This window comes from Erythrolamprus reginae, chromosome 6 (genome assembly GCF_031021105.1).
Source record: "Erythrolamprus reginae isolate rEryReg1 chromosome 6, rEryReg1.hap1, whole genome shotgun sequence".
NCBI lineage: Eukaryota > Metazoa > Chordata > Lepidosauria > Squamata > Dipsadidae > Erythrolamprus > Erythrolamprus reginae.
This window is the reverse complement of record NC_091955.1, coordinates 80,479,102-80,494,536: the sequence shown is the minus strand read 5'-3', so window position 1 is coordinate 80,494,536 and position 15,435 is coordinate 80,479,102. Positions and strand designations below refer to the sequence as shown.

General features: G+C 39.1%; 1 protein-coding gene across 2 annotated transcripts in view; it reads left to right on the top strand.

Moving 5' to 3' along the window:
* DNM1L (dynamin 1 like) overlaps positions 1-15,435 on the top strand; it is a 55,191-nt gene that overhangs the window by 2,129 nt on the left and 37,627 nt on the right. For both annotated transcript variants that reach the window (XM_070756369.1, XM_070756370.1), the window contains exon 2: positions 14,241-14,388. In XM_070756369.1, the coding sequence (XP_070612470.1) occupies positions 14,241-14,388 (148 nt within the window). The remainder of the gene's footprint in view (positions 1-14,240; positions 14,389-15,435) is intronic.

The window sequence follows — 15,435 nt, the reverse complement described above, 5'->3', positions numbered from 1 at the left end:
ACTGAACCCTTCAGATTGTTCATTAATTCCAAAACATTGTATGAAAAAACCCCCTATTTGAATAGCAATACGGTACTACTAACAATAACTCCTTGGATAGTGCCAACAATACTGACCACTTTGGGGAAAGCTGCATTAACACTACATTTTAAGGTTAGCATTAGCAAAAGGCCTCTGGTGGTTTGCTTTGTTGTTAAATCCTAAGAATGGGATTAGTCAAGTTTGTTAACCCATTTAACTAACATTTAAACTGAATGAGAAAAGATTCTTGGAAATAATTGCAATGGTGCTAAAAGTCAATGCATTTAAATGTTGAGCAGGTAAGCCCTGAGCTTGTTAAAGCGATAAGAAAAAATGGGAGCATTCTGTCTGTATGGATTAAGTAAGAGAAGTTTGTAGGTCTTTTGTATCTGGTTTAGTGTATGCTGTCTGTAACTATTGTGCCCAAAGATTTATCCTTGCAACAACAGTGTTCAAATAGGTCTGTATGTTGTCACTTTATAAATGAGGAAATGCACATTGTAAACACATGCATTGTATAGACAGTATACAGGTGCTATGGAGGGATTTGGAACTGATAATGAGAAATATTTTATTCAGAGAACAGTTTGGAGATGATGCTGTAAACAGGGATTATTCTGTCATTTGCTTGCAGGGTGAGTAGCTAGGAAAAATATGAATGCCACACCCTGTTCTAAAGAGGAAAACATGTATACATTATGATTGATAAATAAGGGTTAAAACTGTAGAAACCAGGAGAGATCAGATCTCAGTGGTAAGAATTCAGAGATATAATATTGTGAAAATTAGAGAATATGAAAACCAGAAGATTAAGTGAATATATTTTTTTAATTAAAGTTAGTTCTCAATCACATTTTCTAAAGTGATCCTAGGCAGCTTACATTTCATTATATACAGAAATATAAAAATTATAAATATAAAAACAAACTGACAAAGGAACTGACATGTCTGAGGGATAGCATTTTTTCAGGGGAAAAAATAACATTTCAGTTAACAAATTTGTATTTTTCCATATTATATTCAGGGCTAAATTTACTGAAATGTTGCTCTGGTTCTGCTAAACTTGTACAATCAAAAGTTGAAGATCTCAGTCTTCCTCTCTTATAAACTGAGGGCTTATAGTAGAGTAGAATTAGTAGAAACTTAAATGTCTAAATAAATATTATCAATCATCCAGGTCATGGTTGCCCAATAGGTGCTTTTCCAAAAGGTGGCAAGACTTGATTTTGTTTCCCCCTTGAAAATGTTTCATTTCTCATTCAAGTACCAACTTCAGAGTTCTTTGAAGGCTTGAAATTATTAAAAGTAATAATTATTATTTATTATTATTTATTAGATTTGTATGCCGCCCCTCTCCGTAGACTCGGGGCGGCTCACAACAATAACAAAGACAATGTAAGAACAAATCTAATACTTTAAAAAACACTAAAAACCCCATTATTAAAAGCAAGCATACACACAAACATACCATGTATATAGGCCCGGGGGAGATGTCTCAGTTCCCCCATGCCTGACGGCAGAGATGGGTCTTAAGAACTTTACGAAAGGCAAGGAGGGTGGGGGCAGTTCTGATCTCCGGGGGCAGCTGGTTCCAGAGGGTCGGGGCTGCCACAGAGAAGGCTCTTCTCCTGGGTCCTACCAAACGATATTGTTTAGTCGACGGGACCCAGAGAAGGCCAACTCTGTGGGACCTAACCGGTCGCTGGGATTCGTGCGGCAAATTAGATTTTAGATTAGATTAGATTTATTGGATTTATATGCCGCCCCTCCCCGAAAACTCGGGGCGGCTCACAACAATAATAAAAAACAGGAAGTAGATGCAAAGGAAGTAGAGAAAATGTTTCTCATTGATAGGCTAATGGTCCTGTCTGTAGGTAGTTCTTAAAAGAAATGAGTTCTGTATACATTGAATGTATTTGCATAATTGTTTAGAAACTATTTCACTTGTTTTGCTACGTTGCTAATTCTGGAGGAGGAAAAGAATATATTTCAGTGACTGTCATTTTCATTTGGTTTTGTTTAACTTCAAATTCCTTCAAGCCTAATTTTGTACCTACCAGGACAAGAAACTTGATTTTAAAAAAAGTTGGAATCTCATAAAAAAAGAGATCTAAGTACCTAATAACAACCGGTGTTTTTTCGTAGCATATACACAGGCTTTATGAGAAGTACCGGTATAATGTGTCATTTTTTTCAGAAAACCTCCCCACAGTTTAGAGCATTTCCATGTAATAGATTTATACATTTTTTCATAGTATATTCAGGACTACATTTACTGAGATCTTTCTCTATCGCAGCTAAACTTGTACAGAGAATGGTTGAAAATTTGCCTTTCACTCCTGAAAATTCAAGGGTACAAATTTAAGACACACACACACACACACACACACACACACACACACACACACGTTTGAAAATTCAAAACAATGTTCTTTGTCCCAAAATTCAAAATAAACTAAGCACTCTTTTTGTATTGCAAAGAGCATTCTGTACAATTAACCTTAAGCAGTCATTAAGTCGTTAAGTACTTAGCTAGCAGCTGTGAAGAAACTTTACACCCCTTCTTCCAAGGAAGTGACACACACACAGACACACACACACACACACACACACACGTTGCTCTGCTTTGTTTTCAAAGGCGTGAAAAATCAACAGCCAAACCCACACGCTGCTATTTATAGCAGCAGCCCTAATTACTGGAGCCCCACCCAAACACAGGTGGCCGCTCTTATCTCCTGTAATATGTCCTTACTTGGTCTCTTCTACGCATAATTCTGCACTTGCGTGGATCCAAAACGTCTTCATCTGAATCAATGGAAGATAAGGGAGATTGACTGCCTGGGCTGTGTGCCAAGCCCTCCTCTGCCGAGTCACTCCCACCTTCTTCTTTGTCCGAGGAAACTAAATTCTGAACTGACTCTGTCGGCAATAACACAGGCCTGTGACATGTTGAAGTTTCCCCTGCATCCACCTCCACATTCCCTGGGGCAGGAGCTGGGCCAGAGCCAACCACAACAATCAATATCTACAGTTGTCCATCTCAATCAATGATTCTGGGTGGCTTGCTGTTCAAAAATATATTACAGTTAAAACACTGAAAATATTTTTAAACAATAAAAACCAATGAAAACGCTCAGAATAAATGTACAGAGCACTTAATTGTTGCCAACTATCTTTCTTTAACTGGCACCCTTCCTTCATTAAATGTTTTCATCAATCATCAGTAAAGAACTCACCTTATACAACATTCTTAGTAGAGTAGTACAAGATGCCATTTAAGGTTTCAAGTACTGTATATCAATTGTATCATTCTCAAAGAAGCTGATAAAGATGGAGCTGTTGTCATTATGACTATGATGGATTGTGTAAAGGAAGACAACTTTCCACTACTCATTCTATCAAGTAACACCTTTCATCATATTCCACAGCTTCATTCCAAAGAAGAATTAGGCAATGGGATCAAACATACAAGACTGCCTCTACATGAAGATATCCTGGGTTTTCCGATTAGGCAATTTCTACCTATTTTCCAAAATTAATAAGCCAAGCATGTTAAACCAGCCCATTGTCTCAAGCAGTAGAACTATGATAACTAATACTGTATATAACTAAGGCTTGGGATCAGTTTATATGATGGACCGTCTCTTGCTAATCACGTCCACCTGACCCATGAGAACATGGAGGTAAGGAATGTTGCGAGTCCTGTCCACTAAGGAAATACATCTGCTATGACCCAGAAGAAAGGCCTTCTCCATAGTGGCTCCCTCCCTCTAGAACATCATCCCTCTGGAAATTTGATTGGCCCTCGCTGACACTCTTTCAGAAGGCCCAGAAGGTATGGTTCTACCAGAGGGCTTGGGAAACCCAGAGTGGGATGGAGCCCATTAAACGGCTGGTACGAATGTGTGTTGTCACCAAGGTGGGGGGATTATTATTTTAATTTTTTAATTTTATTTCTTTTACATTGTGTTTTTATTTCCTGTAAGCTGCCTTGAGTCTCCATGAGTGATTATGTGGCAATATAAATTTTCCAAATAAAATAAGGGTTCTGTTATGTAATGGAAAACAAGTTTACATGAATATAAATATATTTGATGAATATATATTTTTAAGGAAGTTATTGATGATAATTCCATGTCATGGTAGTAGTTCTGCTAAGTCACATTTCCCAAAAACCCTATCATCAGGGATGAATCATGAGCACTATTACAGTTGTAGGTCTGAATGTAAGTTCCACCCTGGATATAATTGGATATGTGGGATTTAATTCAATGGAAATACATTTTAACTGTAGGATGAATGTAATGAATAAATAAATGTGTCCGAAGCATACCATAAAATACAATTTCAGCTCTCTTGCTTTCTCTCGTCTTCTAGGGCTTGCAGAGTTAGACCCTTAACTTTGATTCCTCTTATCAATGGTACTTGGCTGCTTTGCTTTCTTCCTTATAGTCTTACTGTATTATCAAAACAAAAACAAAAAAACCACATGTAATTATTTCCAACATTGGGGGCAATGTTGGAAACATCCGGGACCGCCTTCTGCCGCACAAATCCCAGCGACCAGTTAGGTCCCACAAAGTGGGCCTTCTCCGAGTCCCGTCAACTAAACAATGTTGTTTGGCGGGACCCAGGGGAAGAGCCTTCTCTGTGGCGGCCCCGGCCCTCTGGAACCAGCTCCCCCCAGAGATTAGGATTGCCCCCATCCTCCTCGCCTTTCGTAAGCTCCTTAAAACCCACCTCTGCTGTCAGGCATGGGGGAACAGATCTTCCTTCCCCCTAGGCCTTTACAATTTATGCATGGTATGTTTGTGTGTATGTTTGGTTTTATAATAAGGGTTTTTAGTTGTTTTAGCATTGGATTGTTACGTGCTGTTTTTATCATTGTTGTTAGCTGCCCCGAGTCTACGGAGAGGGGCGGCATACAAATCCAATAAATAGTAATAATAATAATAATAATAATAATAATAATAATAATAATAATAATAATAATAGCTTCTAAATATTGTGCCACTGCCATCTTCTGTATCTTTCTCCCCTGCTTTGTAGTCTGTTCTGGAGCCTGGACAATCTTGGTTGTTTCTCATCCTAGATCTTACCAGGTCCAATTCTACCAAAGCTTTTTCTAGAAAACTGAAGATTGGCTAAGTTCCATCAGTTCTTATGATCTTATTATAAAGGCTGTTCATAAAATGTGTTGCAAGCATAGTAGTAACCTGGATCCAAAAGTTGATTTCTCCAAATATACCAAAAAGTAGTCCGAAGTGTGCCCAGCTGAGCAGCCTACAAATTTTGGACATTGAAGGCGAACACATTTAAATACGACCAGATTGGAGACAGATCGTTTTATTCAACAAATATTATTATTATTATTTTTATTATTTATTAGATTTGTATGCTGCCCCTCTCTGTAGACTCGGGGCGGCTCACAACAGGAATAATTTCAAGCAAGATAAAATTGGCCTTTATTTAGAAATTTCTACTGCTGTTAGAAAAGCATGGCACCATTTGTGCCTGTATAAATAGGAAAGCCCGACTTATCTTTTAATCTTATAAAGTAAAATTAGGAATAGGATTTGTAGGCCTCTGAGATATAATTTTAGCTGGGTGAGGCACTGTTAATCCTTTGCCAAATATCCCAGAGGTGCTTTTTTGGGAGGCAACTGAACTTTCTGGTTTTTCTTCAAAGACACTTCACTTCTCATCCAAGAAGCTTCTTCAGCTCTGACTGGATGGTGGGGAATAGAAGGATTTACGGTGGTACCTCTATCTAGGAATGCCTCTACTTAAGAACTTTTCTAGATAAGAACCGGGTGTTCAAGATTTTTTTGTCTCTTCTTAAGAACCATTTTCTACTTAAGAACCCGAGCCCGGAAAATTTTCCCAGGAAATTTGAGAGTGGCAAGAAGGCCCGGCCAGTGTCCTGCCATTCCCCCTGGGTTTCTCTCTCTGGTGCAGTGTATGGGAGGCAGCCTCGCACTGGGTGTATGGGAGGCACGTGCTTATCCTCACTGCCTCTCTCTCTTTTTTTTTAAAGTCTTAAACTCTTCCTTCGGCAGCGACTGTCCTCCTCCTCTTCTTCCTCCTCCTCCCCCCACCAAAATTCTGAGCTTTTATTTCTTTCCTAATGGGTTTGCACGCATTATTTGCTTTTATATTGATTCCTATGGGAAAAATTGCTTCTACTTACAAATTTTTCTACTTTAGAACCTGGTCACGGAACGAATTAAGTTCTTAAGTAGAGGTACCACTGTATATTCCTGGCAGAAAGCTGGTCATTTGCATGCTTTTTAGCGAATCCTTAAGGTTACCTGGAGGGTTATCTGTTGCCATCAAGGTCACCTGAATGGTGCAATTGGATGTGGAGTCTCCTGGGAACTGTTGAAAGGATTGTCCTGTAGACCAGAGATAAATGACGTCATATTTCTCCCCATCTGTTTGACAGATGACTTCTGACGCTGCTTTCAAACTGGTGGTCTTCTCTATCCAAAATGTGGACTTTGCTGTCTGCAAAAGAGAGGCCTTTATCTTTTAAATGCAGATGGACTGCTGAATCTAGTCCTAATACATTTGTTCTCCTGGGTGGTGTCCTGCATTTATGAAATGGTTGCTTTATTTCCCCAATGTACAGATCTGCACATGGCTCACTGCATTGTACTGCATACCACTATGTTTGTGTCTGGGTGTTTTATCCTTGGGCTGGACAAGCTTCCGCCATAGTGTATTCTTGGGTTTGAAATGTGCACATATCTTGTGTTGGCTGAAGATCCTCCTGAGCTTTTCCAATATCCCTGCAACGTATGGAATGTCAACATTGCTTCATTTATTGTTCTCTTCGTTGTCTGTTTTGTAAGAGCTCCTGTAGGATCTTTTTTGAGATTTGATGAAGGCCCCCTTGGGATAGCTACACGTTCTGAGGGTTTTCTTTATGTGTTTTAGTCATTTTTCTTACTTCTTTCTCCATAGACCTTTGCCAAATACGTTTTAAAATGGCTAAAGGCCAAAGCAATATGGCTTCTGTTTTATCGGGGGGGTAGAAGTACGCCCCGAGTCTTCGGAGAGGGGCGGCATACAAATCTAATAAATAAATAAATAAATACAAATCTAATAAATAAATATAGGTTTTCTAGATGTGCCCTGACATAAAAGGCGGGAGAGGGACAGCATGCAAATCTAATGAATGAATGAATGAAGGAATGAATGAAGGAATGAAGGAATGGAATGAAATGAAATGAAATAAACATAGAAAGTCAGCAAAGGCCTAAAATAAAGAAAATAGGGTAGATAAAAATGAATATTTTTAAAAAGTACTTATTTGATCAAAAACGAAAAAGTTTGTCGGCACACACTTGTTAATAAGTGTGTAAGAGGTTGTAGTCCTAGTAAAATTTAAGAACCAATTATAGTAACAGAAAAATGCCAGGAACTAAATTCAAACATCAGACACACTGTAGCGCATCGTTTTAATGAAGGGATTTTTTTTTAGGCTCCTTATGTATCCATGGAGAAAACCAAATCCATTGAAATCCTTAAGTGTTACATCAGTTGCCCTTTAAAAACGGAAATGCAAAGCAATGTATGTCAGTTATTTGAGTTAATTAGGATACATGCTTATTCAGAAAATGTGGGTAATGTATTACAGAATGGAAAATTGTTTGTTTATTTATTTGACTTCTATGCCGCCCAATCCCATGGGACCCAGGGCAGCTTACAACAATAATAATACTGTACAGTGTTACAAAAAGTCAAATATAATAATAAAAACAGTAAAAAAACACACCATTATACTAAAAATAAAAACCCTAGCAAACTTTCCAATCAAACACACATACATACCCAGTCAGTCACAGTTCGGCCGTGCCTGGATATTAAGTGTTGTGGTTAGCTCTGGCCCAGCTCCTGTTTTGCCCCCCCCCCAGGAATCTGCTGATGAAGGCTCCTCTGACCAAGAAGACATGAGTGACAGGGAGGAGGAGAGTGTGGCAGACAGCTCAGAAGGAGATCAATTATCTAGCTCCTCCTTGGATTCGGAACAAGAGTTAATGATACAGCCACGCATGTGGAGAGCGATGCATAGGCAACAACAACTGAGATTATTATCAAAGAAAATGAGGCCACCTGTGGTTGGGTGGGGCTGTGGTAATTAGTGAGGCTGCTATAAATAGCAGCCTGTGGGTTTGGCCATTGTGGAGGATTATCTGATTGTTGTGTTTCGTGTCTGCCTTGCTGACTTCGACCTTTGTGTGCTAATTTATTCCTGCTTTGAAACTAAACCAGAGCAAAGCGTGTTTCATTTTGTGAAAGGACTGTGAATTGCCTCACAGCTGCAAGCTAAGTATCTCAGAACTGATAAGGGACTTGTACAAATTACCAGTTTGTTTTGAGACAAGTGCTCTTTGCTATACAAAAAGAGTGCTTCGTTTATTTGCATTTTTGGTATAAAGAACATTGTTTTGAATTTTCAAACGTGTTTGTGTCTGAAATTGCATCTGTGCATTTTCGGGAGGATTATACCAGAGAGCTCGACAGAAAATGAAGACTCAGACCAACAGACCTGCCGGCAGAGCCAGGTCTTCACAGTCTTTCAGAAGGCCAGTAGGGTAGGAGCAGTAAGGACATCAGGGGTAGTTGGTTCCATAGGGCTGGGGCAGACACCAAAAAGGCCCTTCCCCACAGGCCCGCCAACCTGCATTGTTTAATTGACAGGATCAGAAGAAAGCCAACCCTGTGTGATCTAATTGGTCTCTGGGAGGTATGATCATTAAATCAGTGATCAAAGTATGTATTGTATTCAAATGGAAACTCAGTTATGATATTGATTCCTGCCTTTACAATTTTGATAAATAACTCAAGGTGACTAACATACCTGATATTCCTTTCTCTTCCTATTCATCCATCCTGGAGGAGAACCATGGCTTATCATTACAATTTTCTGATTCCAGCCTTTCCTTACATTAGTTCGATCATGCTAGTTATGATGGTGGAAGTTGTAACCTTACACATGTGAAAGTCAAAGTGAAAAAACCCCTACATTTTGATAGACAAAATTAATCACACAGAAGATACAACATTTTCTGGTTACACCCTAAATCTAATAAGTTACCAAGCGCTCTAACTAGATCAAGAAAACAATACAATAGTTAATACATAAAGTGGTTTCCTGGTCTTGTGATGTATAAGCATAATGTCCAAAGGTTCGTACTTTTCCCTCCCTTTATCAGAGATAAACCAGTCTCACATAAGAAAAACAACATTAAACTTAATTATTTGAAAAAAGAAAAATACAATGTGCCAGGTACCATTTATTTTTTTACAAATTGAGATTTGTTAGGATGTCTGAGAAGATATTAAATTAGTTTTAAATTAATGCTGCTGATTACAAGAAAATTGTATAAAAATCTAATCTCATTTATACAGGGCAGGAAAGGACTGGGGCAGGGGTCCCAAACTTGGCAACTTTAAGACTTGTGGACCAACTCCCAGAATTCTCCAGCCAGCTATGTTGTCTGGAGAATTCTGGGAATTGAAGTCCACAAGTCTTAAAGTTACCAAGTTGGAAGACCTCTGGACTGGGAGATATTCCACTTCGTTACCCAGAGTCTCTCTCGCTGATGGGAGTGTGCCTGTGTCATCTCCATCCAGAAAATTATTTCTTTAATGTGCAGAGAAGGAGAGGGCTCGCCTAGTGTTCTCCTAAAAGGGTTAAGATTGGAATAACCCAGTGCTTCTCAAATAGTGGGGCAGGCCCCCTTTGGAAGTGGGGGGAGCGATGCCAGGGGGGACGTGTAACCCTCGGAGAACTAGGGTTTTTTTTTTGCAACAAACGATAGCACAGAGCAGGAGATATGAAGTGCAGATAACAAACCCTTAAGAGACACCATGGAAAAGTATTTAACAGGGATGAAAAGAAAGAAGGAGAGTGACGGAGATAATGAGACAAATGTAAGTCTCCTGAAAGCTAACATGAGAAAATATGATTAAGCGTATGTAGCGCTTGGCTTCACTGGGACTACGGAGGGAGACGAGGAAAGACCGGGATGTTTTCTGTGTCTAAAAATGTTGGCAACGGACAGCATGAAGCCAAACAAATTAAGGCGTCATTTAAACAAATTACATCCCAATCGTGCTGATAAACCACTTGAGATCCTCCCCCCCAGCAAAAACGTGCTGAATATTGCAAACAATCATCCCTATGAAGAGTTATGGGGGGGGGGCGTGAAACGTGTACTTCTTCCCGAGTGGGGCATAACAGAAAATAATTGAAAAGCACTGGAATAACCCAAGGCCACTCTCTTTGGATAATATGTGCTAATTACCCATAGCACTGTTTCCAGTGACACTGGAAAGTTCTATACTTGGTCTGTGCAGGTGGGTCAAACTGGCTGCCTGTGGGCCGGATGCGTCATGTGCAGGCCACATCCACCCCAGCTCCGTGAAGGGAAAATGTGAAATGTCACGTGATGGCAAGGTGATGCTGTGAGTTTGATACCCATGTTCTATGGCAGTGGTGGCAAACCTTTTTTTCCCTCGGGTGTTTAAAGCACATGTGCATGTTCTATTGCGCATGCGCAAGTGCCCACACCTATAATTCAGTGCCTGGAGATGGCGAAAATGGCCTCCCCTGTCCCACCCGGAGGTCCTCTAGAGCAGTGGCTGGGGAATTCTGGGAGTTGAAGTCCAGATCTCTTCAAGTTGCCAAGGTTGGGAAACACTGCTCTAGAGGCCTGAAACAGCCCATTTCCCAAACTCAGGTGAGCCCGTTTGACCAGTTTTTCACCCTCTCCAGGCTCCAGAGGCAAAAATGCCCTCCCCCATAGACTCCCCAGAAGCCAAAAATGCCCTCCCAGAGCCTCTGGGTGAGATGAAAATCAGCTGGCCGGCACACACATGCACATTGGAGCTGAGCTAGGGTAACGGCTCGTGTGCCAGCAATCACAGTTCTATGGTATACTGTACTTAATGCAAACTGTTGCCAGTTAACTTTTTAAAAATGTCCACTGGTGTTTAGAATAGAATCAAATAGAATCGAATCAAATAGAATTCTTTATTGGCCAAGTGTGTTTGGACACACAAGGAATTTGTCTTTGGTGCATATGCTCTCAGTGTATATAAAAGAAAATATACTGATTGGTCAAGAATCATGAAGTACAACACTTAATGACTGTCATAGGGATCAATAAGCAATTAGGAAACAATATTAATACAAATCTTAATATAAGCAACAAATTAGTCATACAGTCATAAGTGGGAGGAGATGGGTGATAAGATATCCTTTGCTTTTTGAGACCAATTTCTCTCTAGTCTCTGATACCCCTATATTTTTGTCTTGGGGTTAGACATCATTTATCTAATCGAACTGGCTTGCCGTCCATAAATCCTTTGTCCCGAAACAACTGATTGGCGGGTTATTTTCCCCACCCACACCACTACACACACAATGGATCAGCACGGCTACTCTTATTTCTTAGGCAGAAGAAATTTCTTATTTCTGTCTGTATCTTATCTCTGCAACATAGCTTTGTTCCTGCTCTGGTCTATGTATTGAGAAAGAACAGATAAATGAAACGGACACTAATTAGTTGTTGATTCTTTACAACCCAGAAAGTACTGAATGAAGACCTTTGCAATGGATGCAGATAAATTGTGTTTAATATTATACTGTAGAGCGACCTAAGCTTTGCTTTGTTTTTCACTTGTTAAGCATAAATATTAAACACAAATATTTGTTTAGTTTATTACTTATGACATTAATGTGACTTCTGCTTTCTCTTTCTTTCTGGCATGGTTTCCTTACTAATTGTGAAATCTGCTTTTTGAAACTGGTTTTGTTGATAACTGTTTGGTGTTGATGAAACAATGGTTCAGCCATTCATGCTGCTTAAGATATATTATATGGTGGACTAGTGATTTTTCTATTTTTGCATAGTTGCAAGTGAAGTAAAAATTTAAAATTTAACAAGAATATTTAAAGGGGAGTTTACTCCGAGGAATTATATTTTCTTTTTTAAAAAAAATTTAATTTTTTTAAATTGAATATATACATTAAAAACAGGGTACAGAAAAGCAAGGGGAAAATATATAATGTACATTCTAACAATTATAATTTACTTATATAGTACACGTAGGTGGGGAAGGAGAAAAGAAGAAAGGGAGGGGGTTGGGGAAGAGGGGAAAGAGATATAAGGGGAAGAGGGATAGGAAATTGGAGCAAAAGAGGAGTAGTAAGAAGAGTGTAAAGGGCCAGCGTTAGAGCTGGGGCTTTCATGGTTTGTGGCCTGTGGTTTAAGCACATAGGTGGTGTAGATTTCCCTAAAGTTTTATCCATATGTTTTTGACGTAATTGTTAGTGCCAACACGTATCAATGGTTTAAGGGTTTGTTCATTCAGTTTCTTTGTAATTTGAAATTTGTGTCAATCGATGTTTACAGTTTGTCGTTTCAATTTGATATTATGATTTGTGACGTAGATTGCTGGTTTTACAAGTTGTTTTTGTTGGATATTTTTCTTGATGAATAATTTTTAAGTAATTTCTTTTTTTTAACCAATGGTACCATTTGTCCCATGCTTTATAGAAATCTGTCTCATCCTTGTTTTGCAATTCCATTGTTAGCTTGGACATTTCTGCACATTCCATTATTTTAATCAAAAGGGATAGAACGGTTGGGTTTATTTTCCTGTTTCCAGAATTGTGCATATAAAATCCTTGCGGCTGTAATAATGTGAATTATAATATATCTGTTTTCTTTATTAAAGTTTTGTCTTATGATTCCTAACAAAAATAGTTTGGGTTTTGCATGGATGATCTGGGAAGTGATTTGTTCTAGCATAATTTTGATTTTATACCAATATTTTTGGGTGGTTTCAATTATATTTTCAATATGTTACTTTTCTGTAACTAGAATGCCTGCACATGGCTCAAACTTTGCAAGTCATTTTCTCATTGCAGGTCCAGGCAAGAGTGATATTTAAACATCAGTGATAGCAGTAGGGAAGTTGTGTGCTTGTTTTTGTATTCTTATATTCCTGGCAGATTTCAGTAGACAATGCACACGTAAAAGTAGTCAAAGGAACTTGGTACAAGGCATATTAAAATGGTTCATATCGTTATAAAAATCAATCAATACAGAATCTCAAAGTCCAAAATATATTTACTTTTTTTCTTTTATACCTTGCCTTCACATCAATCAGGACTCTTTTACAAGCACTTGATTCAATAGATAATAGTTTTAGTTCTCCTCTGAAATTCAGCAACATAATATTAACCGTGCCCTACCAGGAATGTTCTGCAACCATTAGTTAGCAATAGATTCTGATTTGATATATTCATACTTTGTATGTGTATAGGTGTTCTGTCGGGCTCTCTGGTAGAATCCTCCCAAAAATTCACAGGTACAAATTTCAGACACAAACACGTTTGAAAATTCAAAACAATGTTCTTTATAATGAAAAGTCACTTAAACCAAGCCCTCTTTTGGTATAGCAAAGAGCACTGGTCTCCAAACAAACTGGTAATTTTACAAGTCCCTTATCAGTTCTGTGATACTTAGCTTGCAGCTGTGAGGTAATTCACAGTCCTTCTTTCACAAAGTGAAACACACTTTGCTCTGGTTTAGTTTCAAAGCTGGGAAAAATCAGCACATAAAAGGTCAAAGTCAGTAAAGCAGTCACTAAACACAACGATCAGATAATCCTCCACAATGGCCAAACTCACTAATTACCACAGCCCCATCCAACCACAGGTGGCCTCATTTTTTTTTGTGATAATAATCTCTCAGTTGTTGTTGCCTATGCATCGCTCTCCGCATGCGTGGCTGTATCATTAACTCTTGTTCTGAATCCAAGGAGGAGCTAGATAATTGATCTCCTTCTGAGTTGTCTGCCCCACTCTCCTCCTCCCTGTCACTCATGTCTTCTTGGTCAGAAGAGCCTTCATCAGCAGATTCCACCGGGGGGGGGGAGTAACAGGCCTGCAGCATGTGGATGTCTCCCACACATCCATAGTCCTTGGGGCAGGAGCTGGGCCAGAGCTAACCACAACAATAGGTATGTGTGTGTCAGCAGATTCAACATGAGCATCCTGCCCGCTTCACATCACTTCTCCCCAAGGACAAGTCCACTTCATTGGGAGTTGGTTTTGATGATTGCTTGAGTTGCAAGAAACTGTTCAAAGTTATTGGAAGGGTGGCACGAGAATTTAAGTCCTCTCTTCTTTTTTTCAGAGCAGTGGCAAAAGTTCTGTACTAGAAAGCCTGGTGGGGAGAGATCTGCTCCCAAGAGGCACTGGGGTTATTACTCGAAGACCTCTCATCCTGCAGCTGGTACATGTTACGTCAGAAGAAAGTCGGAAAACTGCTGGAGATGAAAACGGTAAGGCCTGCCCTCTGTGAGATTAATGGATATTTAAATGGGAATAGGTGATTGTAAGGCTTTTCTTTTTTTTTCTTTTTTTAAAAAAGTTTTTATTTACAAATATACAATGAATACATAAAAGATACATACAGTGATACCTCATCTTACAAACGCCTCATCATACAAATTTTTCGAGATACAAACCCGGAGTTCAAGATTTTTTTGGCTCTTCTTACAAACTATTTTCATCTTACAAACCTACCACCGCCGGATGCCCTGCCTCCGGACTTCCGTTGCCAGTGAAGCGCCCATTTTAAGGCTGCTGGGATTCCCCTGAGGCTCCCCTCCATGGGAAACCCCACCTCCGGACTTCCGTGTTTTTGTGATGCTGCAGGGGAATCACAGCAGCGCAAAAACGGGCGCTTCAGCTGGCAAAAGGGGTGAATTTTGGGCTTGCACGCATTAATCGCTTTTCCATTGATTCCTTTGGAAAACATTGTTTCGTCTTACAAACTTTTCACCTTAAGAACCTAGTCCCGGAACCAATTAAGTTTGTAAGACAAGGTATCACTGTAATGACAATTGACAGTTAAAACATGGCGCATTACATAGGCAGTAGTCGTGTGTTTGAACGATAGGCCAAAATATAAAAACCAAGCAATCAATGAACATACAAACTTACAAAGAAAAGAAAAAAAAGGGAAGAAGAAGAAAAAAGAAAGGAAGGAAGAATGGGTAGGTCTGCAGTAGAGCTGTGTTGAAAATATGAACTAGTTTTAATTTCAGCAGCTCATTTCCTTACATCAAAATTTGATAGTATGGGTAAATAAAAGCGGGTGTTGAATAAATCATGGTAGAGAGATTTTGAAAACAAAAGGTTCATTCCATTTTTAAATATCGATATCTCTTACAACTATTGAAAAGAAAGGGAAAAGTTTTATACCAGATTTGTATCTGTTCAAATATATACAATTCATATCATTTGTTAAGCGAGTTGTTCTCTATTTTTTAACCAACAGTAGAAAGGATCCCAGCAATTATTAAATGAAGACTCAGTTTCGTTTC